At 40.9% G+C, this 26,160-nt stretch overlaps 1 protein-coding gene across 3 annotated transcripts in view; it reads left to right on the top strand.

Annotated features, from left to right (window-relative positions):
- The window catches only part of ZNF385D (zinc finger protein 385D), a 727,289-nt gene that overhangs the window by 428,613 nt on the left and 272,516 nt on the right, over positions 1–26,160 (top strand). Inside the window, exon 1 of one of the 3 annotated variants that reach the window (XM_080671551.1) lies at positions 13,650–14,018. The exons of 1 other annotated variant lie outside the window; for it this stretch is intronic. In XM_080671551.1, coding sequence (XP_080527677.1) covers positions 13,997–14,018 — 22 coding nt within the window. In that variant the 5' untranslated portion in view covers positions 13,650–13,996. Of the gene's footprint in view, positions 1–13,649; positions 14,019–14,212; positions 14,910–26,160 lie in introns of those variants that run through there. One more of the 3 variants, XM_080671550.1, reaches the window with a different exon arrangement.

The following is a 26,160-nucleotide window of genomic DNA, read 5'->3' as shown; positions in this document are numbered from 1 at the left end:
TGTGTGAATGCTATACATAAGCACAACCTTTTTGGAAATGGCTGCTTTTACTTTTTTTGAAATAAATGCAATAACCAACTTATTATGTGAAAATATTACTGAGATTAGGAAGGCATTTATTTTTGAAGACTTAGAGAAGAAACAGGGCATTTTTGACCACTGAAAAGATCTAGTTCTTTATTTCCTTGAGGCAACTCAAGGTAAGGGCAGTCTAAGAATACTCTTCAGTGCTTGAAGATCTTCAAAAACAGGGCCACGCATAGTGTGACAGAAATTATTTAAGAAATTTGGAAGCAAGAAAGAAGTGAAAATTTGAAAAAAAAGGGCTTGGGAGCTAAAAATGTAAAATTATACCACGGCTTGTATATAAATCTACCAACTTATGGTATATGACTAAGTGGTGTAATTTTCCCTATTTTCTTCTGTGATATATATATATATATATATATATATATATATATATATATAATCTAGATAGATACATAGACACATAGATACATAGATAGATCTATACATATATATAATATTCTATATCTACATCTATATCTATATCTACATCTATATCTACATCTATATCTATCTACATCTGTCTATATCTGTATTTCAGTGCCAATATGTGTGTGGCACAGAATCCAATCTAGCCAGCATACTGAGTCCATCATTTTAAGGCTAATCTGGGTCATTGTCAAACAATTAACTGTTCAATTTTCATTTGTATATTCAATGCCCAGCTCCCATGACAACTGGAAAAGCTGATTTATCCAGAAACTGGTTGACTTGGTGATTCTCACCTAGACAAGAACAGCTATGTGAGACATTTTTCTCCTTGCCTGCTGTGTTTCTTTTAATGGCATAGAGACCGAAAACCTGAGCCAGGAAAACTGTGGCTTATACCAGAGATTTATAGCATCACTGCATATGCTTATCTCAAAAGTCACATGGCCACATGAGAGCTTTATTTCCACAGAATAGTTAGTACTTAACTATCCTAGTACCTTTTGAGTCTATAACCATGCAGTCCCCAATTAAGCTCTTGGTGGTTTTATATATTCCGTTGCAGATTCATGATTGCCTCCCAGCTACCGGTCCTTCCTCATTCTATACCACTTTCCCTGCCTTTCCTAACTGAACATCTCTTAGCTCTTTGCACATACTCCTTTTCCTTTTGGGCCTTTGCCCATGCTATTGACTATTCCTGGGATACTCTTCGCTCTGTTGATGTGTTTAATTTCAAATTATACTCATCTTTCAACTTAGATGCCACATTCTCAAAAATCCTTCTCTAACTTCCCTGACTGCCCACTTTTTTTCTTACTTTCTGCATCTCAGCAGACCTTTCATTACAATCCTCCATTCTCTGAAAAATTGCAAGTTCCATAAAACCAAGGACTATATCTATTTTGATCATTCCTATATCCCTAACCTAAAGAAGAGTGTTTGACAAATGGGTGCTCAGTGAATATTTGTTAAATTAGTAAAAAAAATGAAAACAATTATATGACTTCCAGATTAAGCTTTGATTTGAAAATAGGTGAAAAACCACTTGGTTTTAGTCCATGGTCTGTTGTTGGTGACATGCAGTTAGAGATTAAGAGGAACTTACTATTGATAGTTTATTTAGGGTGGACTATTCATGCATATCCCTGAATCATGGATATTTCCAAAGCAAAATTTGTTTTTTCACTCCAGAAAGAATGGTTTTGTTGTGTAACTAAAGTAATGTAATTTAAAAAGATATATTTTATATAGTGTAGGGACTAAAGAACATGATCAGTTACTCAATTTCAAAAGATTTCCCAAGACATTTTATTATTATTTTTTTTACCTTTTAATTAAAAAAAAAAGTTAAAATTTTTATTGAGGTTATTGGGGAGACATTGGTTAATAAAATATATAGGTTTCAGGTGTACAATTCTATAGTACATTATCTGTATATTATAGTGTGTGTTCACTACCCCAAGTCAAGTCTCCTTCCATCACCATTTATTCCCTTTCCCTCTGATAATCACCATACTGTTGTCTGTGTCTATAAGGTGTGTTTTTTTCTCTGCTTAATATGATTTTCCAAGACATGTTATACTCGAAAATTATGGATGCTCCTCAAAGCTAATGCATTTCTTCACACTCAAACTAATTAGGGTCTTTTTCTCCCTTCGATTTTTCTTTCTTGAAGGTGAAAACTTTCCACTACATAGAAACCCTTGTGAGACTTTTATTGTCTTTTCAAAGTAATGACACCTTCTAGAAAAGATAAAATGCTGAGTGATTACCTTCGTTGAAGAGAAAGAGGAGAGCATAATGATTGAATATGTCCTGGCAGACCTGACAGCTCTGAGCCATCACTATTACTTGGATAGAGTACATGGACCAGGGCATTTATTTAGATTCTGGGCTTTTCTTTCTTTACATTAATTCCAAAATCAACAAGTCTCTGGAGAATAGATGGGCCTTTTTTTTTTAGTTACCCAGCAATTTCAAGGGCTTCTGGCAGAAAAAAATGCACTGTCTCTCTTCTTTGGGAAATTAGCCTTACTTGTCTGTAAATACTTGGAACCTATATTTATACCACCAAGCACCTTTATTGAGTCCTTACTCAATGACAGTGTCACTGGATAGGTTCTCGAAGAAACAAACTCAGTTGAAGGTTAGCATGTAAAGTATTTACTAGGGAGTGCTCTGGGTCAGCACTGTGAAAGGGAGAAGAGGAATTAAAATGGGGAGAAGAAGTTGATCTGTGCTGCAGGTCCAAATACAGCATTGGATATTCTAGAACTTGAGTGGTCCAACTTTTTTTTTCCTACTGCATTGATCATTTGATGTGGTCCACCACAAAGGCCAGAAACCTTGGCAAGGCAGCTTCCAGCAGCTGAGAGCTATCTGTCTGCACCACTCCTAGAAGCTGAGCAACAAGTGTGTCATTTTAGGGAGATCTGAGCAGTGCATCATGGGCAGGTATTGTTTGTGTAATTCTGATCCTCATCTCAAACCATGGCCAATAAAATATATGAGACATTAATTTTGCCTAATGAAATTTTACATTAAAAACAGGGAACTATACCTAATAGGACACAAGTTATAAAGAAGTCTTGAGACATAAGAAAAGTAGTCACTACTTATGACTGTGGCAATCAAGAAAAGCCTCCTAGAGGAGGTACCATGTGAGTGGGGGATCAAGAGAGTAATATGTGTTGGTAGACACATGGTAGAAGATAATGTAAATGTATTTTCTCTTCCTTATGATTTTCTTAATAACATTTTGTTTTTTCTAGGTTATTTTATTATAAGAATACTAGAAGCCCAATGCACGAAATTCATGCAAGTGGCTCGGTCCTTGCAGCCCCAGCTGCCTGGGCTGGCCCTCGAAGCCCTGGTTTCGTCCAGAAGGTCGTCTGGACTGTTGTTCTGCTGTTTGGTCTAATTAGCATATTAGCTCTTTATTATATAGGATAGTATATAATACATATACAAAAGATGTGTTAATTGACTATTTGTGTTATTGGTAAGGCTGCCAGTCAACAGTAGGCTATTAGAAGTTACGTTTTAGGGGAGTCAGTAATTATACATGGGCCCTAACTGGTTTGGCTCAGTGGATAGAGCATCGGCCTGCAGACTCAGGGGTCCCAGGCTCAATTCTGGTCAAGGGCATTGTCCTTGGTTGCGGGCACATCCTCAGGAGGGGGTGTGCAGGAGGCAGCTGATTGATGTTTCTCTCTCATCGATGTTTCAAACTCTCTATCCCTCTTCCTTCCTCTCTGTAAGAAAATCAATAAAATATATTTTAAAAAAATTATACATGGATTTTCATCTATGCAGTGGGGGGTGGGGGTGGGGGGGTAGGGGAGTAGTGTCCCTAACTCCACTGTTGTTCAAATATCAACTGTCTTGAAAATGTGATAACATTTTATAAAATCTTTTCAATTTTAAATACCTAAAACTATGGTCAGCATTGGGAAATAATGCAAAAGGGAATGCATATAAATAAATTTACAGTATCAGCCTTCTTTGAGTCGCATTTAAAACAAAATTTTCAAAAATGTGACTCAAAGAAGGCTGATAACTATCATTGAATTATCACTTGCTTTGTTCTGTCAGTTAAATCCAACTTTCACCTAATCTATTTCTCCAGTGGTCAGTGAAAAGTTCTAGATTTCTTATGAATTAAATTCTATATTTTGTCGGTCTAGTTCCTGATAGTATCACTATTCAGAACATATAAATAAAAATATGACCTTTTACTTCAAATACATAATCTGCATATAGATTTTAAAGCACTTTCTCAATTGAGGACAGAGTAGATATTTATGTTTTCTATGATGTTATCATCTTAAAGATGAAATGTAAGGGTTAGCTCCATATTAGAGTAGCAGTAATAGTGTCTATCTGCATAAAAGCTCCCTACCACAAAGGTGAGTCTTTGTTTACCCTTTGAAAATGCTTTCCCAAGAGGCTGTGGGTAGCATTTCCAATACGGAGAAGGCCAGTTGATCAGATAGCAGCAAAACTAATGAAAAGCATCATGGAAGTGACAGCAAGATTAATTAAGTTCCTCCAGTTGTATTCACGTGTGGCTGTGCAGAGTTCCTTTGGGTACTGCTGCAGTTAAATGGTATTCATGGTGACAAATACTGTAGATTTCCAGAAGTGACACTTTTGAGTCAAGGGTAAAAATCACATTCCGTCATTTTATCCACCAAAAGGATCAGAGAGATGAGCCGTTAGGATTATTAATATGTTTGAGCAAAGCCAAGATTGAAATTGAAATATAATTAGAAGAATGTTGAAACTGTAATATTTTGTTTTTCGTTTACCCATTTCTTTTATGTGTTTTAGACATTTTGACAGAGGAAGCCAAACAAATTTCCATCTACCACATTTGACTGGAGGCACAGCATTATGCACACTTGGAAACACTTTCAATTACTTTGTGGATTCTTTCAATATTGGGGCAGAGATGCATTGTCTCTCTGCTCACTCTATATGTTATTATCAGAGTATATATAAAAATGGAATGTCCATGACCTAAAGCATCCAAATGTACGAGAGCTGTACTCAATTTATCTTGAAGGCTCTTTTTTTATTTTAAAGCAAAAGAAGAAATTCAATATGTTTCTATTTTCTTCTTCCATTTTGTTTGCAAGCACATCTGTAGTGAGGCTGGGTAGGGACAGGGCTGATTTTCAAGTTGCTGCCCAGAAACCATAAATGAATTTTATTTTAAGAAAAATTGGAAACCTCTGGAGTGTATGAGATCTTTCAACCTGCTATACAAGATGTATTAACTCATGTTATTGTGTCACTGAATATCTTCAGAGCCGTATGACTACATCTCTGTCTTTGGAAGCACTTAGAGGCTCATTTATGTATTCATTCAGCAAACACTTCCTCTATTAGCTGTCAAATAAAATTCAAATCCTTTAACCTGGTATATGAGATCACATCCCCTATGGCTTCTGTGTTTTCCCTTCCAACTTTACTTTGCATGACAGTCTTTTATGAAAATTGCTCTTAAATACTCTCATTTGTTCTTGGTCTCCCAGACACGTCATTCACACCCCACCTTTGTTTTATGCTGTTTGGCAAGTTTTTCTGCAGTTTATCATTCTGGGCAAGTGTTAAAAGACCAAGCTTAAGTTCCAATTCTTTTCTGTAGTTTTTCCACGTTTGCCTAAAGCCATCATAATTTTCTTTTAATTTTTTTTTTTTACCAAGACTTTATATATATTTCCTAGATTATTCACTTGTTATTTACTTTATATTGCCTTTGTTTTTACTTATATTTTTTGGATATGTGCCTCATCTTCTTAAACATGATACTAGAGGCCTAGTGCATGAATTCGTGCACCTTGAAAGGAACTGTGGGCCATGAGGCTACGGGGGGCACAGGGGCAGGTCTCGGACCATCCTCTGTGCCCTCGCCCGGCCCCTCCCACCATGGCCCCCAGTCTCCTGTCTGCCGGCAGCCCAGGTTCCACCACTGCTCCCATGCACTGATGGCACCAGACCTGCTCGCACCTGCTGACAGCGCAGAGCGATTGGGGCCGGCACCAGCAGTAGGTGCGAGTGCCCGGTGGGACTGTGGTGCATGGGAGCAAAGAATTTTCAGTAACCACCAGAGGCTTGCCCTGGTGACAGTGACTGGCGCCCACTTTGGTCTGGCACCCCTGCTCACCTGCTCCACCATCCTGCAGTGGCCGATGCCCACCATGTTCTGCACTCTGCCGCCTGCTGCCAACACCTATCATGTTCCGCTCGCACCCCCTTGTGGTCAGCACACGTCATAGTGACTGGTTGTTCAGTTGTTCCGTCATTTGGTCTATTTGCATACTAGGGTTTTATATATATATAGATAAGTGCTCTGAGGAGCAGAGTGAGAGCTTAGACATTAGAGTTCATTACCTTGTTATCTAGCCTCACCTTTTCTTCTCTTCCCCCTCCCTTCTTCTCCCTCCCTCCCTCCTCCAACTCTTCCTCCTTTATTTTTATTTTTTTGCCAGTGATGATAACAGTTATAACAACTTGACTTCCTATGAATGAGGCACCAAAGTAGGTGGTCTGGGGCTAGGAACAATAGGCCAGACTTGACCTTATAAAACTAGTAATATAGAAACAACTTCCTGAAGGGCTTTGGGGGAAAAGAAAAGAAAGGGGGACATGGCAGAGAGATAATCTGAAAGGCTTCAGGCAGGAAGCTTGTGATGCTTCGGGTTATAAGGAAATCAGGGCAAATGCACTAATGAATGCCACCTATAAGAGAAGCTAGAGGTTTGATTAGCTTCCCCTAATCTTTCTGTTCTTCACTAAATTTTCTGTCTTGACTCTGGTACTTGGGTCCCATATTGGCTTCCTGAGCTGCTCCACCCACAAAATTTCTGATCTCTCTTTCTGGCCTAATGGTTGGTTCCTGGCTGGCCTTTCCTCAGAGCTTTGGGATTTCGATTTCTCTCTGTACCCTAAGATTACTCTTGATGCCTCCTTGGTTGTGTAATTCTGATTCTTGTCTCCAACCACAGCAAAGGTTGCTGCTTCCTAAATCATGGGCCATGTCTGATGTTAATGACTTACTCTAGTCACTAGCCCAATAAGCCATGTCCTTGGTCCTTGGCATGCATTTCTGCTCTGTTCTGGGATTTGTTAAAAAATTCAAGGAATTAACACTTATATAATTTTTTTCATGACTCCACAGGGCCTTCATTCTACTTGGGGGATATTGATAACTGAACAGGTCATTGAAATACAATCTGGTAAATATTGTAATAGAGTTATACAAAGAATATTTGGCAGCTCATTAAGGGAACACATGAGTCATACATAAGCCCAGGGAGAACTTATTAGAAAACAAACTATCTGAGTAGTTTGGAGTGGTAAAAATAACTGTTTAGATAAATGAAGGGCAATAGAAAAAGGTATTTCAGCAGAATATAACTATATTCTCAGTAGGATCAAAATGGAGCATCATCTAGTGGTGGAAGACTTTTGAGCTATTTATTCAATCAACAGATATTTATTGCACACCTCCTATTGTTTAGACACTGTTTGAGACACTAGATATAGCATGAACATGGCAGATATGCCCCTGCCCTCATGCCTAATCTATTGGGGAAAAAGAAGCAATAAACTGTAACTCATGAGCTGTAACTATGACCAAGGCCTAGGTCATAGCCAGATCTAAGGTAAGAATTCTAACTGGACTCTCAATGCCAGTAATTAAATATTTTAAAAGAATGCTTATTAACTAATTATAGAATTGGTAGGACCACATATAGAAAGGGTTTACTGGATGTCTCTGAAGTCATGGAAATTTAGATAAATAGAATTTTCAAATACTATAGTATTTATAAGATTTTATTTTTATCAAAATATTGGCATATCTTTCTTTGTGGACAATTAATTTTTCAGACTAAGGTCCCTAAGCATTCATTTCAACGGAAACTTCAAGTGAGAATCTGGAAATAAAAGTGATTTATGAGTTTATAGCAATGTCTACACAATCTAAAAAAAATTCTGATCAAAGCACTACACAGATCAATTGAATTAGGCATTTGTTCTCATATAAGACAAATGACTTATTTCTTTGTTTTCAAACTGTTTTTACAGTAGATTGTGGTATATCAGACAGAGGCAAATTCAGGCTTAAAATAAATAGCACTTCATCAAATGTCATTCACATGTCAACAGATATTTACTCAATAAGTTATTATGCTTTCAACAAATATTCAATCACCAAATACCCACATTCTTGGTTTTTTGCTTATAATGTCCCCAAGCTCAGTGTTAACCCTCTTGTTTCTCCGTTTCCATCTATACTCCCTGAAAGTTATTGAACCTCATGGAATTAATTCCCACCTACAAATTGATGACTTCAACATTTAAACATAAAACCCACAATTCTTCCTTGAACTTCAGATCCATAAAGTCAAAGTGCTGTAGAACATTCCCACTTGAATATGTGATAGGTATCTCAAATTAAATATCTCCACATTGACTACCTCTTAACCCCCAACCAGGCATATTCTTCTACTTTTCACTCCATATCAGTTAGTGACAATTCCATCCTTTCAATTGCTCAGTTCTAAATCTTAAATAATACATTACTCTTTTTTTTTTTGTCTCTTCTAGTGCCTATCCAACCCATTAGGATATCCTATTGACCCATTTTAACTTATGTATAAACCCCAACCATCTTTTACCACTTCTATTGCTCCTACCTTCATCCAAGCCACCAACTTTTTTCTAGATTATTACAAAGGCTATCTAAATGGTCACCTTGCCTCTGTCCTTTTTCTCTTTAGTCCATGCTCCACACATCTATTACTACATGAAAAGTCATGTTACTTCAAAGGCATCCTACACAAGTCAGAATAAAAGTCAAGGTCCTTACACGATGGCCTACAAAGTCCTACCAAATTAGGCTCCATGTGACCCATTTTACTTCAACTCGTCTATACTCTTCAAATCTCTGCTGTAGCACACTGGCCATGTTGCTCTTCCTGGTATCCCTCAGGTATTGCCCTTTGCACTTTCTGCAATGCTCTTTATCCAGCACCTACAACGATGGATGGTACAAAGTTGGCATTCAAAAAGTATTGAATTTATTCAATAAATATTGAATGAATGAATAGGTTAATAATTGGTTCATTCATTAAGTACCAATTTGTATTAGGTCATGAAGATAAAAGAGCATCCTCTTTCACTTGGGAAACAAACAAGTACAGGTAAATTTCCACTATATCTAAGTGCTAGAATAAGAATTAATGTTGTGTGCTATATGAAAAATAGGTGCTGTGTGCTACATAAAAGAATGAGGAGGAGGAAGAAGAGGAGGAGGAGGAGGAGGAGGAGGAGGAGGAGGAGGAGGAGGAGGAGGAGGAGAGAAGGAGAAGGAGAAGGAGAAGGAGAAGGAGAAGGAGAAGGAGAAGGAGAAGGAGAAGAAGAGGAAGCTCATTCAATCTTGAGATTAGGAAAATGTCCTCAAAGAAATAATGCTTGAACAGAGAACCAAGGTTGAATAGGAACTGTCCAGGTAAAGAGAACAGGGAAGAGAGAGTACAGTCTTTAAGGGAACTGGAATCATGAAATAGAATTGGAGTGAAGAGGGGTAAGGCTAAAGAATTCACAACTGGAGGAGTAATTAGAGACCTGATTATGAAAGGCCTTCTATATCCTGGTGAAACAGAGAGACACGTACGAGTGGAGTGATCATCTCTGCTTTAAAAAGATAATAATGGATCTAATATGGAAAATGGATTAGACTTGAGCAAGCCTGGAGTTGGGAACATTGGATAACATTTTTTTTTTGCTGCAATATACGTAAGAGATGAGAGTCAACTAAATTGAGGCTCGGGGAAGGCAATGTAAGACAATTGGGCTGTGTTAACTCCATTTAAATTACTACGGCATATAGCTATGAGAACTTGAAAGGACAAGCAAGTTCAAAATCTGTGGCCTGCAGTCCCACCTGACATCTGTACTGCGTGGAATTTAAGAACAGCTGCTGCTAAGCATGGACAAATTCAATTTGTGCAAATACTTTGCATAAGACACCATCAACCTCAAAGAATTGACCGCAGGCACACAGCAAAGTATGATGTTTTACACACAATCTGGTGGTACTCAGTATGTTCATTTATTCTTTCACAAATATTTATTCAGTAGCAACAAGTGCTGGATACTTTTGTAAGTACTATGGATACAGCAATGAACAATTAACAAAAATTTCTGCCCTCATGGAGATTACTAGTATATTCCAGGGAAGAGAGACCAAAATCAATAGATGTGTACAGTAGTGTGTCAGATGGTGGTAACTGCTGTGGAGAATCCTAAGGGAAGGGGGCAGGTTAGGAAATGTGAGGAGAGGAGCCAGGCAGTATGACTCTCTGAAAGACAGAGCAGGGCAAACCTTTGAGCAGGACCTGAAGTAGATGAGGGATCCAAGAAGGCAGCTATCCGGATATTTAAGCAGAGAATAAAGTCTCATGTTACCATATTTTTTTTCTTATCACTTAAAATTTTTACTTTATATTTATTAAAGTTTTAACCCCAAATATGTAACTGGTTTTAGGGCATTCTTTCTTTTAACAGTGAAAAATAATAGTTCTATCTGGCAAGCAATGACCTGATTCCTCTACAGAATCTCCCAGCATCTAAAACCTTCTTAGAGATGGATAAAGGCCAGAGGTGTGAACTGGGTCCTTCCTTGAAGCTGCTGGGCCCTGACCCTGAGTTGACATAGGGGAACATCTCCCAGGCACAGCTGGCATGTCCAGAACACCTAGCTGTGTCATCATTTGGATGCTGTTTTGTTCCAAAAAGAAAATAGTTGTATTTTTCATTTTAAAAATATAATACATACAAATAAATTTTAGTGAAATAATAGAGTGTAAAATAAAAATAATTTGTTTTCCATCCAGAGATAACTAGTGTTCTTATCTGAGGCCTTGGCATTCCAAATAACCCTTAATTGGAGGGGGGAGGGGCATACACTTTTAAATACAGGGGATCACCTTCCTATTTTTGGTTGAATAGAAGTCCATTGTTCAGATGAAAACTTCAGTTGTCTCCTGGATGCCCTAAGCTTTCAGAGGCCGCATGCTGCTCTTTCAGGCATAATCCTCTATAGATTAGGTACAGGTTGGAATATTCTCTTACCAGATAGTCTGCCTGTATATTCATGAGTGTGTGTGTGTGTGTGTGTGTGTGTTTGTGTGTGTGTGTGTGTGTGTGTGTTTCCCCTGGAGCATGCAGTGACATAATTTGGGGAAGAAATTTACCTGAGTGATTATAAATGAAAAATAAATTTATAATTTATTTCTTTGAGTAAAGAAAACTGTAACATAAATTCAATATACAAATATTAAGACAACAGTTCTTTACTGACCACATCATTGAAAACGTTGCTAGCACCTCAGAGCCTCACATTGCTCATTTGTGACATTGATCATATCCACATTTCTGTATCTCAGTTTGTCAGTAAGAAAGATGACATAAGTGAATTTACCTTGCAACTGCAAATGCAAGGGTGTTATTAATTATTAAGAACGTCCTTTAGGGTCTCAAATCTCCTGTTTTAAAGCCCACTCTTAATGCTTGCATCTCCTAACTACAGGAACTCAAACGGACCAAAAATTCTAACATTAAACTACAGTGCCCCCTAGCCCATGTAGGAAGTCAAGGCAGCTGATGACTTTCATGAGTAAGCTCCACCACAGATGGTTCTTCTGCCTGAGGGAAGGGCCAGTAATTGGGTTTTGGAAGATTTCCATCTGTCCAAAAGGAAAAGCACGTATGTGCTTTCTTCAGTGTTTTCCTATAACGTTATTTTTTATTTTATTGGAGGAGTAAAAATGTAAATATTCTTTACTCTTTAAATTTTATCCCATCAAATGGCTTTTCATAAGAATCTTACTTCTAGATTTATTTTTTATTGTTATTTTTTAATCTCCTCCCAAGGATATTTTTCCCATTGATTTTTTAGAGAGAGTGCGAAGGGAGTGGGGGGGGGGAGAAGGGGAAGAGAGAGAGAGAGAGAGAGAGAGAGAGAGAGAGAGAGAGAGAGAGGAAGGGGGTGGAGGGGAGAGAAGGGGGGGGAGAGAGAGAGATAGAGAGAGAGAAACATTGATGTGAGGCAGACACATTGATTGATCGGCCTCCCACAAGCTGGGGATCAACCTGCAACCCTTCAGTGTACAGAAGGAGGCTCTAACCATTAAGCCCTCAGGCCAGGGCAAAGAGTCTTATTTCTAAAAGAACCACTAGATTTATCCTAAGACCCATTGTAATATTTCTGCTTTATATATGATTACCTATTCTCATTCACCAAACTCTTTATAATTCATTGTGAGAGAGGGTATTTGTCATAGTGTTCCTTTCACAGAGAGAGAATAGGGGGTTAAGCTTTTTTGCAAGATTGTACAGCAAGCTGTTATTATGTGCTTCAGCCCCCTAGTTCCAAACTTGTGCATGGAATCCACCAACAGATACATAATTGTGCAAGGAAAGACCCTTCACTATTTTAATATCAAAATGTAGAAATATTTGCTAACATGGCTTATAAACACCCATATTAAAAATATATCCACTGCTTCCTTTCATAGACTAAAGTTCTTTATCTGCAGCTCTTCATTTCATAAATTATATAGACATTTTTAAGTTTCAATGGCCCCATAGATAAGTTGGGTTGCATAGTGGAGTTCTTAGGAAACTGAACTTGCTCTGTGAGTTTATTTTCCATGCTGAGAATTTAAGTATTAATCAGCAAGCTTTCAGGGATTTCTTTCTAACATCCTTTTCTGTGTAAGATAAGAACTTCAATTCATTAGACCATTGGAGGAGCCAGAGGCTTTGCTAAGCTTTGTCTTTCTTGTCTGTTCCTTGCAAATTTAGTGGGAGTGTGCGCGCGTGTGTCTATATTGTACTGGCGATTAGACTGCAATTTTGACACAATCTTGTTGCCTTTCAGACTCAACTTCTCTCCCGTTTAGGGTTCAAAGGTCATTTTAGCCTCAGTGTCCTTTCTACTACTTACTAAGGGAAGCAGCAAATGTGATCTTGTGAAACGGGGAGGAGACTTTTTTTTTATCATCACTTTATTTTTCTTTACATTTCTCTATTAACCTAGCTCAGAAAAAAATACTCAGGAAATCAAAATAAATCTTCACCCATTACTCTCTGCTTTCTATGATCTGATCACTCCTAAGTGAAAACCTCTATTCCCCTAGCAATGGTCCCTTGAGTCTTTTACTCCACTTTGGCATTAACATCACAAACCAGAAACCCTCAAGCCCCAGGCAAAGAGAACGCCCGGGAGGAAGACAGCAAGCCTCTTCCCACTGCCTTTTTAACTTGGTGGGGAAGGCTCCTTTGGGCGAGGATGATGATGACAGTCGAGGGAGGGGAGGGATAAAAGGGTGTCTAATTACACGTTCACGGTAGACCTCCCCTTCACCGCGTCCCCTCCCGCACCCGGTGAATATCCCCTGTGTGCTCCTCCGTGGATCCAGGACCCTTCTCTCTTTAAGAGAGCCCCCCGCGCCCCCTCACTCCGCCCCCTCCGGGTCTCTGGGCTCGTCAAAGCTTCCCGAGAGCCATGGTTGGTCCAGGCCGGCAATCGGAGCACCTCGCGGAGCCGCTGCGAACCGGGGGTGGGGTGTGGCGGGGTGGGGGTGGGGGGGTCTGTTTGTAGTACTCGCAGTCCTGATGTCACAGGCGCGGCAAGGACATCGCAAGGAGGAGTCGGATTACAGTAAGGATGGGCAGTGCAGCAGGCAGCCCCAGCGCACGCTCCAGCCGCAGGGGATCGTAGCCTGGGAAAGGGGCAGGCAGCCTGCGAGGCGCTCAGCCCGCCGCCTGGGACGCACGCTGGGCGGGCGCTCGCCACCGCCACTCGCTGCTCCGGGGACGTCTCCGCCGAATGTAGCATGAAAGGGCTCTGCTCCGTGAGTCAGCCTTGGGTGCGAGCTGATGCTGAAGACGCCGCGGTGGGGTTCCAGCTGTCCGATTAATGAGAAACATAATGTATTTTGGTGAGTGCTAACTCTGAGGATGGAATTCTGGGGGCGACCAGCGCTTCATCGGTGCAGATAAGCCCCCCCTTTTTTTATAAAAATCTTGAAACTGCAAGAATCTGTTATATTAAACCTACCTCCAATTGGCACCCGGAGGACCAGGCTGGTGGTGCAGCCTTCAAAGCTTCCTTTGTGCTGTAGTTGGGGCTCTTAGTCCTGGATGAGTTTAAGTTGGAAAAGAAGAGAGACAGGAGTTGGGGGTGGATAAACTTTGCCTGGATTTGTCTGCATGAAGTTGGCTCTTTTAGTAGCTAGGTGAAGACGGAGAAAGGGTGCGCCATGTGGGAAGCCAGGGGCTAACTTACTGGAATGTAAAAGTTCCTGTGCTACGGATGCTGTGGAAGCTTAGTCAGTGTCAGTGTTTCCTGAAGCATTTCGGCTTTCCCTTAATTCTGAGGCAGAAAGGGAAAACATTCTTTGGTGTGCGGTGGTTGAGCAGCCGAGAACACTCCATCCCATCCCTGTTTTCCATTTAGCTAGAGCAGCCCAGTACAACATGCATTTTATTTTAAACCTGTAGACGCCTCGGAGCGGTTCAATACGTGTGCAGTTTAGTGGGGTGCCGCGGGGGAAGCCTCCCTGAGGTTTTCAGTGGAGCTGCCCGTATTTCCAGAAAACATGTTGAGGCTCACAGCTGGGCAATCAGTGGAGCGCTGGGAGCAGGCGGGGAGCTGTACAATCGCACTGTAACGCTGCAACTTGCTGCCAGGGAAGGAGGCAAAACCCCTTCGCTACACAAGAAGCCACGGATTAGAACTGAATCTCCTCTCCTCCTCCCTGAAGTTATGCTTTCCCTCTGTGAGTTCCATCCGGTGTCATCATCGAAGGGCATCTATCTGATTATCAAAGGTTTGTGAGAGCAACTGGGGAGGGGTTGAGGAAGGATTGAAGAGGCAAATGCTCTGTGTGATTTCTCAGTTAGCTTGAAGTATGAAGTCCAGAGTCATTTTTCAGATTAAAGAAATATTTAGATAAATGCATGTGGGGCAGTACTAGTGTCTCGGATATTTATTTCTGTGTGTATTCTGTGCTTTTTTTTTTCTCTCTCTCTTGAGCCTTAGAAACATTTGTGAAAGTGTGGAAGGGACACAAGTTGCAAAAGCTGAATGCCTTTAGTTGTCTTGACAGCAGTTTTGATGCCCCTATAATTTGTGTCATATTAGAAAAGAGGTATTAAAATAACTAAAATTGATTGGAAAGAAACAATCCTGATTTCATATCAAATATAAGCAGAATCCAGAGTTGAACAGCACCCTTTTCCAGGGGTTAATGATGGAGGTAGTAAGCTTGTGTATTGGCAATGAATAAAATAGCAAGTAGTTATTGCTGATCATGAATATATTTTTGAGATACGGAAAAGTTTGTAAAGATAATATGTCTTTTGGACAAAAGAACATTTTGGCATCTGCATGAATATTTGAGGGGTGGGAAGTAGACTGTGATTTTACTTAAAGTTTTCAGCCTCTTGCAACAATTTATTGTGTGAGCGCAATGAGGACTTAGCATTGACTAGAGTGCTGGCATAGTCTAAAAGTGCTGGTCAGAGGCCCTCCATGCTGTACTGGATTATCTCGTGGCTATTGGTGAAATGTTCCCCGGGCGAGCTCATGTTATTCACTGTACGCTAGCCCAGCCGTCTTGTGAAGCAGGGTGATTCACAGGGCAATTAGTTTCACTGTGCAATGCAAGTTTTTAATAGTACCCATTGAAATGTGATGTCCTACTTCGAATGAAATGATACTCTTTTAAAGGCAAGGCTAAAGTTGCCCTGTGTGTCATGAGCATGGTTCAGTCTTACCATAATTCCGGCATGAGATATGTTTTTCTATTCCCGGAGGAAATCGTGTGGATTCAGGAATGCCGCTGCTTTCAGGTTACGCTATGCAGCCCCCTGTTCAAGCTGATAGATATCAGAACTCTGAGAGCCCACCTGTCTCTAATGAAATGAGGAGTACAAGAGCGAGGACAAGAGGCATTAAGCAATGTGACGCAGGCATGTGAAGATTCTATAGCATTCAAATGTTTGCAAATCCCTACGACTGTGCTGATATGTACATATGTGTGTGTGTGTGTGTGTGTGTGTGTGTACATTTATGTGTGTGCCCAACATTTTAGCTATTTCAGGTCATTTTTCAGAACCATGCTTTTACTTTGCCTATTACTGTCCCTTCATTTTTGAAGTGCAAATGATTTATCAAGTCAGGGAGAACAGGGACAAAGGGGAAGCCAGGCTGCATTCTTGAGCTTTTCTAGTGATTTGTGGGCATGGGGTAGAGGTGTCAGAATTCTTTTATCTGTGTCCTGAGCAGGGAGTGATGAAGATCATGATGATGCTGTAACATGGGGTGAATTGATTTTCAGGCGGGATATTTACTTCCCTCATAAATAATGTAGTTTGTCAGCGTTGCACAACCCCCACCCCTGATATAACTATAGAATGATTGCCTGAGCCGACTGGCTCAGCTTCTCTGCCTCTCTCATGCCTCCTTAGCCTCAGGGACTGGATAGCTGAGCTCTGTCCTTGGTCAGTTGGAGTCAGTTGTTTGTATGCAAGTTGGTAGGATATTTCCAGTTCTCGAGAACAGCTCATGTTTGGAGTGTGCTGTCTCAGACTTACATGACTAATGGAGTCTTTTAATGGCTTAAGCCTCACTCTTATCTCCGACTGAGATTTCAGTGCAGTGTTTTCAATAATTGTTCATTCGCACTTACTGCGCAGTGATTTAAGAGTTTGCTGTTCAGTCACCCTGGATACCTTTGTTACTTACTCTATCGATCTTGCTTGCATTCATTACTTAGAGTTAAAAGTCGGGTTCACATGGGAGACAGAAGCAAGGAAAATCCCAGTCAGCAACCTGATTGGGATTTCCTGTAAATGCAAGGGAGAATAATAAATGCTTATGAAGTTACCCTCTTCACCACCATAAATATTTTACCTAGTTAAAAATTACATTTGCCAAGGATGAATAGCCATTAAAAATGTATCCAGAAATAAAAGCAAGGCAGTTGGGAGACTTTATCCCAGATTAAGGAAGAGTAGCCATGGGTGGTTGTCAGTACAACAGACCAGAGCCGCCGGATTACAGCTTGGTTAAAAGGAGTGTTGGAGGTATGAAGGGCAGGATCCTTGCTTGAGTGCACCCCGGTTATGTATCTCAGAGTCTGGCAGAAGGTGTACCCATGTCCTGTCTCCAGCTCCAAGCGCCGTATGTCTGAGTCATCTCCCCCTTTCCATCTGGACCAACAATTTCTTCGCTGTTGGTGCTGTGAGTCGTTACCACTGGTCATATCCACCTCACAAATTGTCCATGGTTGGCCAGAGGGGTGCCATGTCGAAACCCTCTGCCATCAGGAGAGAAAATGGGAGGCTGATTGCACTGAGGAAACTGTGTGGCTGAAAACCAGGATGCTATCAGACCCCAAGTGAACCACATGAAGAAATGATACAAGAAAAGATACTCCTTCAACAAATGCGGGGAACTGGGAGACAAACGTTAGCGCTCACCCTAAATGCTGCTATTAATGGCATACTAAGTAAACGTGGAGAAAAGGGCAAGCAACATTTAGAAAGTGTGACTGAGCTCAAGTTCAGCGTGGTGTTAATTGTGGATCAGCTGCCTGCCTGAAAATGCCCAAGACAAATAGGAAAAATACTCGTGTGGTGTGCCTGTCATAACAAGAAATGTGGAATTGGGGAAGCTTTTAATACAACAGCTAGAACAGATTTAGTAGGAAAATTCTGGACCAGAAACATATTCCCCTGCCTATAATAAACACAGTTGTACATTGTCATAGAAGGACTTCTGTTTGTCCCTGGGATGTTTAGAACATTCTTAACTCAGCATTTACACTTTTGGTTTTGGCTGGCCCATCAAGTTTCACCTTTAAAACAGTGTGTTGGAAAAACAGTGAAGTGGCAAGGTTATGGGGAAGGAAATGAGCAGAAACCAGCAGGCAGCAGAAAAAAACATCCTCTTTTTTGGTGTTTTCAGTGGAAACATTTAACTTGTCCTGATTAGTTTGTACTAAGTGACCTGTTATGGGGAATTAGGCCCACTAGAGTCTTCTAAACACTCCTGAGGTGTTTCTGTCTTCCCAAGGTTCCCGGGGACAGAATAATTCAGGAAGAAATCTGTTAGTTCAGTTTTCCCTTTTTAAAGTTTGAAGTCATTACCATCATGTTTTATGAATGTAAAAAATGCGCAATAAATTACTACACAACTGGGGTGCAGAACGTGACAGGTGAATACTGTTAGAAAGGATTATATGCAGGAACCTGAAATCTACAAGAATTAAAAAAAAAATAATAAAGATTTCCCCCTCAAGACTGTTCTCTATTAAATTCATATGAAGTTCTTATTGTAAGGAACCAAATTCTATATTTGATCAGTATGCCAGTAATATAGATTCCCTATTCATTTACACCCTTAAGTTTTGAGCTAAAATTTACCTTTTTTTTTTTAAAGAACCTTCTTAGTTGCTGTAATTATATGGAAATGAGATGGGTTTATTTAAGGGATAAGTTCCAAAATTCATGAGATAATGACAACTTGCAAAGTTACCCTTTTGTGGGTGGTATAATTGTTCCAAAAAAACAAATGAAAAATTTAAATTAGTGGTTTCTGACTTCCATTCCAGAAGATGTGGTCACAGCTGCTTTTGACTGAAACCTCCTTGATAAGGCAAGATAGATGTGTTGGCTTATGTGTGTGTGTTTAACAGTGGATTGTTGAATAGCGCCATGTTATATAAGACCTGAAATATTATTCCTCATTCCCATCTTTTGTGTATTCCTAAATCTGTTCATATCATTTGAAAGATAAAACATAAAGTATTGATTTAATGAGATGGAAATTAAACTATTTTTTTTTTTTTAGCAGAGCTGGCTTTTAAGTTTAACAACTATTACATACATTAGAGGTTTTTAAAGTCAAGTCATAAGGATAATTTTCAAGGCTTTTCCTGCTTAACATAGAGTGATGTTTGTATACAAAGGAACCTATTTCTATTTGACCTTAAGACAAAATAAGATGTTTCCATTTGTATTACACTATGAAAAACATGTCAAAAAAAAACAAGAAAGGTCATAGTCGCTGCCCTCTCTCTCTCTCTTTAAAGCAACCATTACATCTCATTTCCCACAAAGATTAGTTTTGCAACAGAATTTCACACATGATTGGTGGCATTAAGAGAAAATACAGCATAAGAAGTGGCTAGAAATATCAAAGCTTAAAGTGGTTGAGATCACGCTTGAACCAAATTGCTAGGGTTGAAAATAGGAAGACGCTTTGCTCTGTCACAGCGTTAAAATCGTTATGAAGCAGCTGGAAGTCAGCCTTCATTGAATGTGAACTCCAGGTTTGCACAGCCTTGAAAATTGAGGATATTGCCATGAAACTCTTTCCATTCCAAAACCTGAAATGCATATGATCCTCCATCAGAACACTGAGTGGAATGCATCGAACCCCTTCTCCTTATCAACCTTTTAGTTTTCTCTTTTTTCCCCCACTTGCGGTATCACATTTCTGAAAGTGGGGAGGAAAGAGAAAAGTAACCTGGCCAAGGTCAGGAGGAAAGGCAGCAGCAGCGTCAGGATTCGTGCTGTCTGCCCCAAAGCATCATTGTGCCTGGTGGGAGATAGGGGTTGGTCAGCCAAGTTCTTTAATGTCTGTATCCTCAGCTCCTGGCTCAGCTCAGTGCCAGGCACACAGGCATTTAGAAAGATGTGTTGAATGTGCAAAATCGAAAGGGTGTTTGGAGATCAGACAGTCAGGGAATCCACTTCCTCAGCAGATCCTTTAAGGCTGTGATGTTCCCTGTGAAAACCGGTGTGTGTGCATTGACTAGAGAAACCCTCCTCTTACCTCTTACTGGAGTAACATTCGCTGCCCTTTTTAAATCTGTAAAAGTAAGGACTAGACCTTAGAAATCAGATCTTACCATAAATGCAAGGAATTGCACCATCTTTTGTCTGCTTTTGTTTACTTCCTACTTCTTTCTTCTTAGGGCTCTGCCATATAAAAAGAGGGCCAAATCTTTTAGAATGTTAAGACCACTATACAAAAATGTCTGAAGAATACCTAAAATTATCATATAAAATGGTAGATTATATCTTGTATCAATTCCCCTTAATTTCACTTACTTCCCCTTAATTCACAACTTAAGTTTTCAGTTTCACCTGGTTTCAGTGAATTTGTCCCAGATGTTGGCATCGCCAGGAGACTAGAATAGGCAGGAAAACCTCATGTGTATCAGTAGCCAAAAATGCCCAGAGGGCCACCAGTTTCAAAGACTGCCATTTGTTAAGGCCAAAGAAAGTGGAGATGATTTTGACACTATTTGCAAGTCTTTTGTAAAATTGTTCTTCACCCTTAACCTTTTTCCTATTCATGCCTGTTGCTGATGAGGGAAAGTGCTGGTGGCAAATTGCTCTGAGGATAAAAACACAATAATAAATGGAAACATACTTTGATCAACATGATCGCTTATACTTTTATAACAATTTGTATTTATCAAAAAGGCATCAACATTCTGCGCTTCTTTTAATGCTCAAAATGACCCATTGCAGGAGGTAGAAGAAATATAATTATCACTATTTTTAGGAGAGGAATCTGAGCCTGGGATGACTGAAAGAACTTTCTCAAGGTCACAAGGCTAGTACGCGTTAAAGCCAAGACTGATTCATTACTTCTGGGGCTTACTTCAGTGTCTTCACTCTTTGTAGCAGAGCACAGGGGGATATCTTATGAATGGAAGATGATCTGTAATCATAATGCCAGAAAAAAGATATTCTAGCTAATAGCTAAAGAAATCCCAGACAAATGATTAGGAACTCAGATATATTTGTGTCTGACTTTGTGGAATTCTCATTGATCAGAGGTCTGAACATATGTCATACTTTTATTTGTTCTACCTGGTTTTTAAATCAAATAGTTAATTATAATTAGAAAAAAACTCACACTAATTAGAAGGCACGAAGCTGCCTCAGGCAGAACTCAGGCTTTCTCCACTGCCTCAGTTTTTCCAAGGCAATGCCAGATTTTGAGGCTTGTACTAATTATATGTTATGCATTCCTGCTGGCTCACTATTTAATTCAATGCTTATAAAAAAATTAAGTCATTTGTGCTCCAAACTCTGATATCTACAGTGACATCATCACCAGTGTTTTTTTCAAGATGGAGTCCCAGCCTGGTCTTTATTCCACGACTGATAAAGAGGCAAAAATGGCCTCCGTTAGAATTTTAGCTGTTCCACTTACTGGCTTTGTATCTTTGGGCAAGCCACCACACTTTTTTGATATCCAGACTTTTTTTGTAAAAGGAGAATAATGATAATATGTTTCCCACAGTTCTATTTTGAGGACTAAAATATACAAGGCATATAAAAGTGCCAAGCCCCAGGAAGTACATGCTAAGCCGTCAGTAAAATTTGGTTCTTTTCTTGCTTTTTCACTTCCTAGCCAACCAAATATACAAATGTATAAAAATTGAAAAAAAAGTGATTATTTCTGTTGGGGCAACCAGAAAAACAGGAACCATACCAACTAACTCACGAAGAAGGACTTTAATGCAGATAATTTGCTATATGGGTGATGGAAGAGCTGAGAAGCCACACGAGGGACAATGAGGCAACCGAGATTAGCAGTAGCAAGAAGCTGGGAGCTGTAAGATAGATGAAATGTCATCCTGGAGGCCGGGCCCAGGGCCTTGTGGGAGGAGTTGGAACCGTGGCAAGCCTAAGACATTGAAGGATGGAGGGATTCAGCTCTATGCACATAGAGAGGCGGAGAAATACCCTGGCTTTTCCCTTTCACCCACCCTCCAATGAACTGCTTCTGTCCCCTCATTGGGGGAACCAAGCCAAAGACCAATGACAAGGCAGCCTGGGCAGTGCACCCTGTAGGAATTGCCCCCTCGGCCATCTAGAGAAAGTTCAAGAAGCAGATCTCAGGGCAAGCTGACCAATGACCTGGAAGGAGATCTTACACCTGGTTTAAGGAGCACTTTAAATGAGTCAGTGTCTCCGTACCAACATCTCAGCTGACTGGAGAGAGGTTCTCTTGGGGGAGATGCAGGTAAGAGGAAAAGGAGTAGAGCTGAAGAGCTTTCAGCAATGCCTCGCCAGTCCTCCCAGTTCAAGTGCCTACTCTGTCACTTTCTGGTAGCGTGACATCGGACAAGTGAGTGGTTCTCTCTCTGTGTCAACTATTCCCTCTGGACAATGGGTTTGAGTCTGTCTGACAGTGAGGGTCATGAGAATTTGAAGGCAAGCTTCATAATCTGCAAAGCGCCATATGAAAGGGCCTTGTTATGAGGACATGAAAAACCAAGTGAATTAAAAGAGTGGATTTTGACAAAAATAACAACCATTTGGAGAAAATATGTCCAGCTATGCAGCTTAGCATTCCAGCAGAGATTTCTAGTGCACCGGGGAAGGGAGGGAGCATTTGATCACTTCCTCCAAAAGCCCCTTGTACTATGGGGTTAGATGTACCTTTGAGGCCACTTCTAATCTGTTCTTTGCCGTTATTCTATACTAAAGAAAGGGAAATTGCAGACGCAGAGGCTGTGGAGAGCAAGTGATCTGGGCAGGAAACCCTCCACAAAGACTCCGTGGTCCATGTTCCTCCCTTTGCAGCGCTCTAATGGGGATCGACACCTTGAAAGCTGCAGGAGTTTATTAATAGTTGTTTGGAAGGAGAGAGGGATTTGGTATCGATTTTTAGCTATCCTTCCTTGTGTTGCTGGACTTCTAAACAGTTCTCCCCTTCCTGTATGGAATGATTAGCATCCCTCTTAAAGCCTGCTCCTGAAGCCCAGCGACAGTGCATAACTTATGGTGCCCGGGTTTTGAGGCAAGGCTGCATGAACTCCTGGGCAGCATCACCCTTCCCTTGTCCAATATGGAAGGCACTGCTTACCACCAGGTGTTTTAATTAGCTGCCCCAAGGAACGGCAGGCTATAACTGAGAGGGCTATGCGGATCCTTAAGAGTTACAACTTAAGGCAACTTTATCAGTTAACAGTTGCATTAGAAGGCAGATTCTTGTGTGTGTGTGTGGGGGGGGGGGGTTCCCTTTAAGAAATATGTTGTGTAAAATCCTAAACACGAACCTTCTGGTAAATTACTTTTTTTTTTTTTTTGGCACCATTGCCTGTTTTCTTCCTAACTTTAACATGCATAATCAGTAAGACAATTAGAGTGAGAAGCCCAAGGCATGGAATTTACCAATCTCTCGGATATTTCAGAGAATTTTTCGCCTCCCGTTGGTGGAGAGCAGTCCTGGCAACCTCGAAGATGGGTAATTTAAGCACTTTACAAAGTGCATCGTGTGCCCTAGGAGTTCTCAGCTTGCCCCCAGGTCACCCAGGCAGCAGGACCAGGGTGCCAACCCAGGCACTGTGAATTGAAAGCCTGTGTTCTTTCCTCCCAACCCACTGTTTCCCCTTAGGGTAATCGGTCCATGGCATGAAGTCTGGGGCTGATTGCAAACTGCTTATGCTGCCCCAACCTGGAGTGGAAGTTCTAGCCATGGGCTCCCCTTCTCTGTACTTGGGACCCTGTATAGGGCTGGCACCAAAAGGAGTTTTATGCTACTCCAGTGGATTGAGGATCACCGGGGTATAGTTCTGGAAAAGATTTTTGGAACCTTTCTCAAAATTTAATGTTTAAGTCACCCAAGGATTGTATTACAATGCAGCTCTTGAGTCAGTAGGTCTCCAGTGTGGCCTGGGATTCTGCCTTCCCAACAAGCTCCCAGGTGACCTTAGTGCTGCTTGCTGACCGCACTTCAAGGAGTAAGGCTTCAGAGATTGTTTAGCTAAGGTCTGTGCACCACTTTCTGCAGATATGGGAAATCAGGTCTAAGTGTCTAAACTAAATTGCTCTATTTATAATCTGCAACATACTGAATGGTCTATGGTTAGAGTTCCGCTTGGAGTGACAAACTATCCAATTTTGCCTGATACTGAGGGGTTTCCCAGGACATGGGACTTTTGGTGCGAAATGAAGGAAGCCTCATGCAGCCTGGGATGAATTGGTCACACTAGTTCCAATAGATCAAGTTTGAGTCTTAGATTCAACACGGAAGACGACCAAGTTCCCCGTGGAGAACTTGGGCAAGTAACTTGATTTCTCTGAGCCTTGGTTTCCCTACCTGTGGACAGGAACAATAAATGCAACTTCCTAGGATAATTGCAAGGATTGAGTTAGAAGGCGTATACTGAGTATTCCACACGCTGTCACAATGGTGATTCACACTAAATGTTGGCAGTGGCTATTGCCATGAATTCAGAGACCTGACTCCACATTCTTCTCCATGACTGAAAAGAAGAAATACCCCAAAGATCAAATATAAGTGCTCATGGATCATCTTTATGGCACCATCACTGTACAGAGAGAGCAGCTTATAAATCCCACCTCCTGCCCTGAGATATGATGGGTGAACCGGGGTGAAGTCATTCTTGGTTCACTGTACAGTTTGCCTACCCTGAATATCAATACTAATGGTTTTTTGTTTGCTGTTTAGGGAAAGAAAGACGTGGCTAAGACTTAGCCACCTTGAGACATTTTGAATTGGCCCCTCGTGTTCCCGTCAGCCTTGTTTATCCATTAGCGTTTCTCTGAGCTCTGTAACAACTTATGAGGGAAGCTAATGACTGTGCCTTCCATCTCCCGACCTGTCATTGTGTTAACAATCGATATCCTTAAAACAACGTGCGCACACACAGACAAGGTAGCGCTATACTGAAGCCTCCACTAAATGTCTATGGGGGGGAAACTAGAAAGACTTTTAACTCACACACTTCCTAGCACAGAGCCTGCCACATGGACACTGGAATCGTAAATGTTTATTGAGTGGAATGCCAAGCCGCGGGCATCTCTCCTTGATGAACTTCCAATAGAGACTTGAGGTTCCACTTCCTCCTGCTCAATTGGCTGGTGTTGAGTGAATGGCCCTGGCTTTGCCAGGCCTTACCTAGCAGAGCCAATTCACTCACCTCCTGTCAAATGCTGTCCGCTCATCAGAACACTTAGCCTGCCAAATATGTGACTTTTATGTGCAAAGCAAAGTGTTCCTTTTGTGTTTTTATTATGACTGGTAAGTAGGGCTGCTAGGAGCAGGAAATTATGCCACAGTGGGGGTTACTGGGCCTGAACGGCTGCTGACTAGCATTTTTGACAAGAAAACAAATGAACAATGAAGCAGAAGCAGAAGCTACTTTTGCTCTCCTTGAGCATAAAATACAATTGCAGAGAGGGCCCAACGCAATTGCACTTTCCTGAATGATGTCCATTTTAGAGGAAAAATTGGGAGACTTCAGTCTCCCTTCCCGTCTTCTTTGCTATTGTCTTAGCCTGTGCCATCATTAAGCATATGAAGCCAAAGTCTCCACTTCACAGACAGGAAAACGGAGGCCCAGTGATTAGTAAAGGCATATATCTGGCTAGTACCAATACTCAAACTAAAAATTAAAACCAAGTCTTGATGGAGTGGTGTAAATTTGGATGAATTGCCCCCTGAGCCTCAGCTTCTAAACCAGTAAATTGAGATAAGGGGAACTCACCCTATCTCACAAGGCTTGAGCAATGAGACTACAGTAAGCAGCCGAGCTGGGTCAGACCCAAGATGTGTGAGCTTGAGTAAAGGGTCTGAAAGCCAAAGCCCAGGGGGCTATCTCACTATTCAGGTAGAGCCGTGGGGTGTTGGAGCAGGCAACACATGCAAAAGGGAAACAACACACAGGCAAACTCCTCTCCACTTGCACGCCAAGCAGTCACCTGGTGGTGGAACCTGAGGCTGAGATCAGGGAAAGATTCCAATTCCCATCCAGAAAAGCGCAAGCGCAGGAGATGCAAAATCTTACTCATGGAACATGCAGCACCAACACCAGTGCCAGAGATGCTCCCAAATCCTAACTTACAAAGTAATGCTGATCACAATGACAGCTGACTTCCCTGTGCTGGGCCATGTGCCTGATATCAGGACCCGTTCTTCCACATGGATTTCCTTTCTCACTGAGTTCTTTCTGGGTGCAATGTGCCCCATGTGGGGTGATCTTTTCTTACCTGATAACGATCAGACTTCTTTTAGGTCCA

This window comes from Plecotus auritus (genome assembly GCF_963455305.1).
Source record: "Plecotus auritus genome assembly, chromosome: 6".
Classification (NCBI taxonomy): domain Eukaryota; kingdom Metazoa; phylum Chordata; class Mammalia; order Chiroptera; family Vespertilionidae; genus Plecotus; species Plecotus auritus.
Note: the sequence above shows the minus strand (reverse complement) of the source record. Positions and strands in the feature narration are given on the sequence as shown.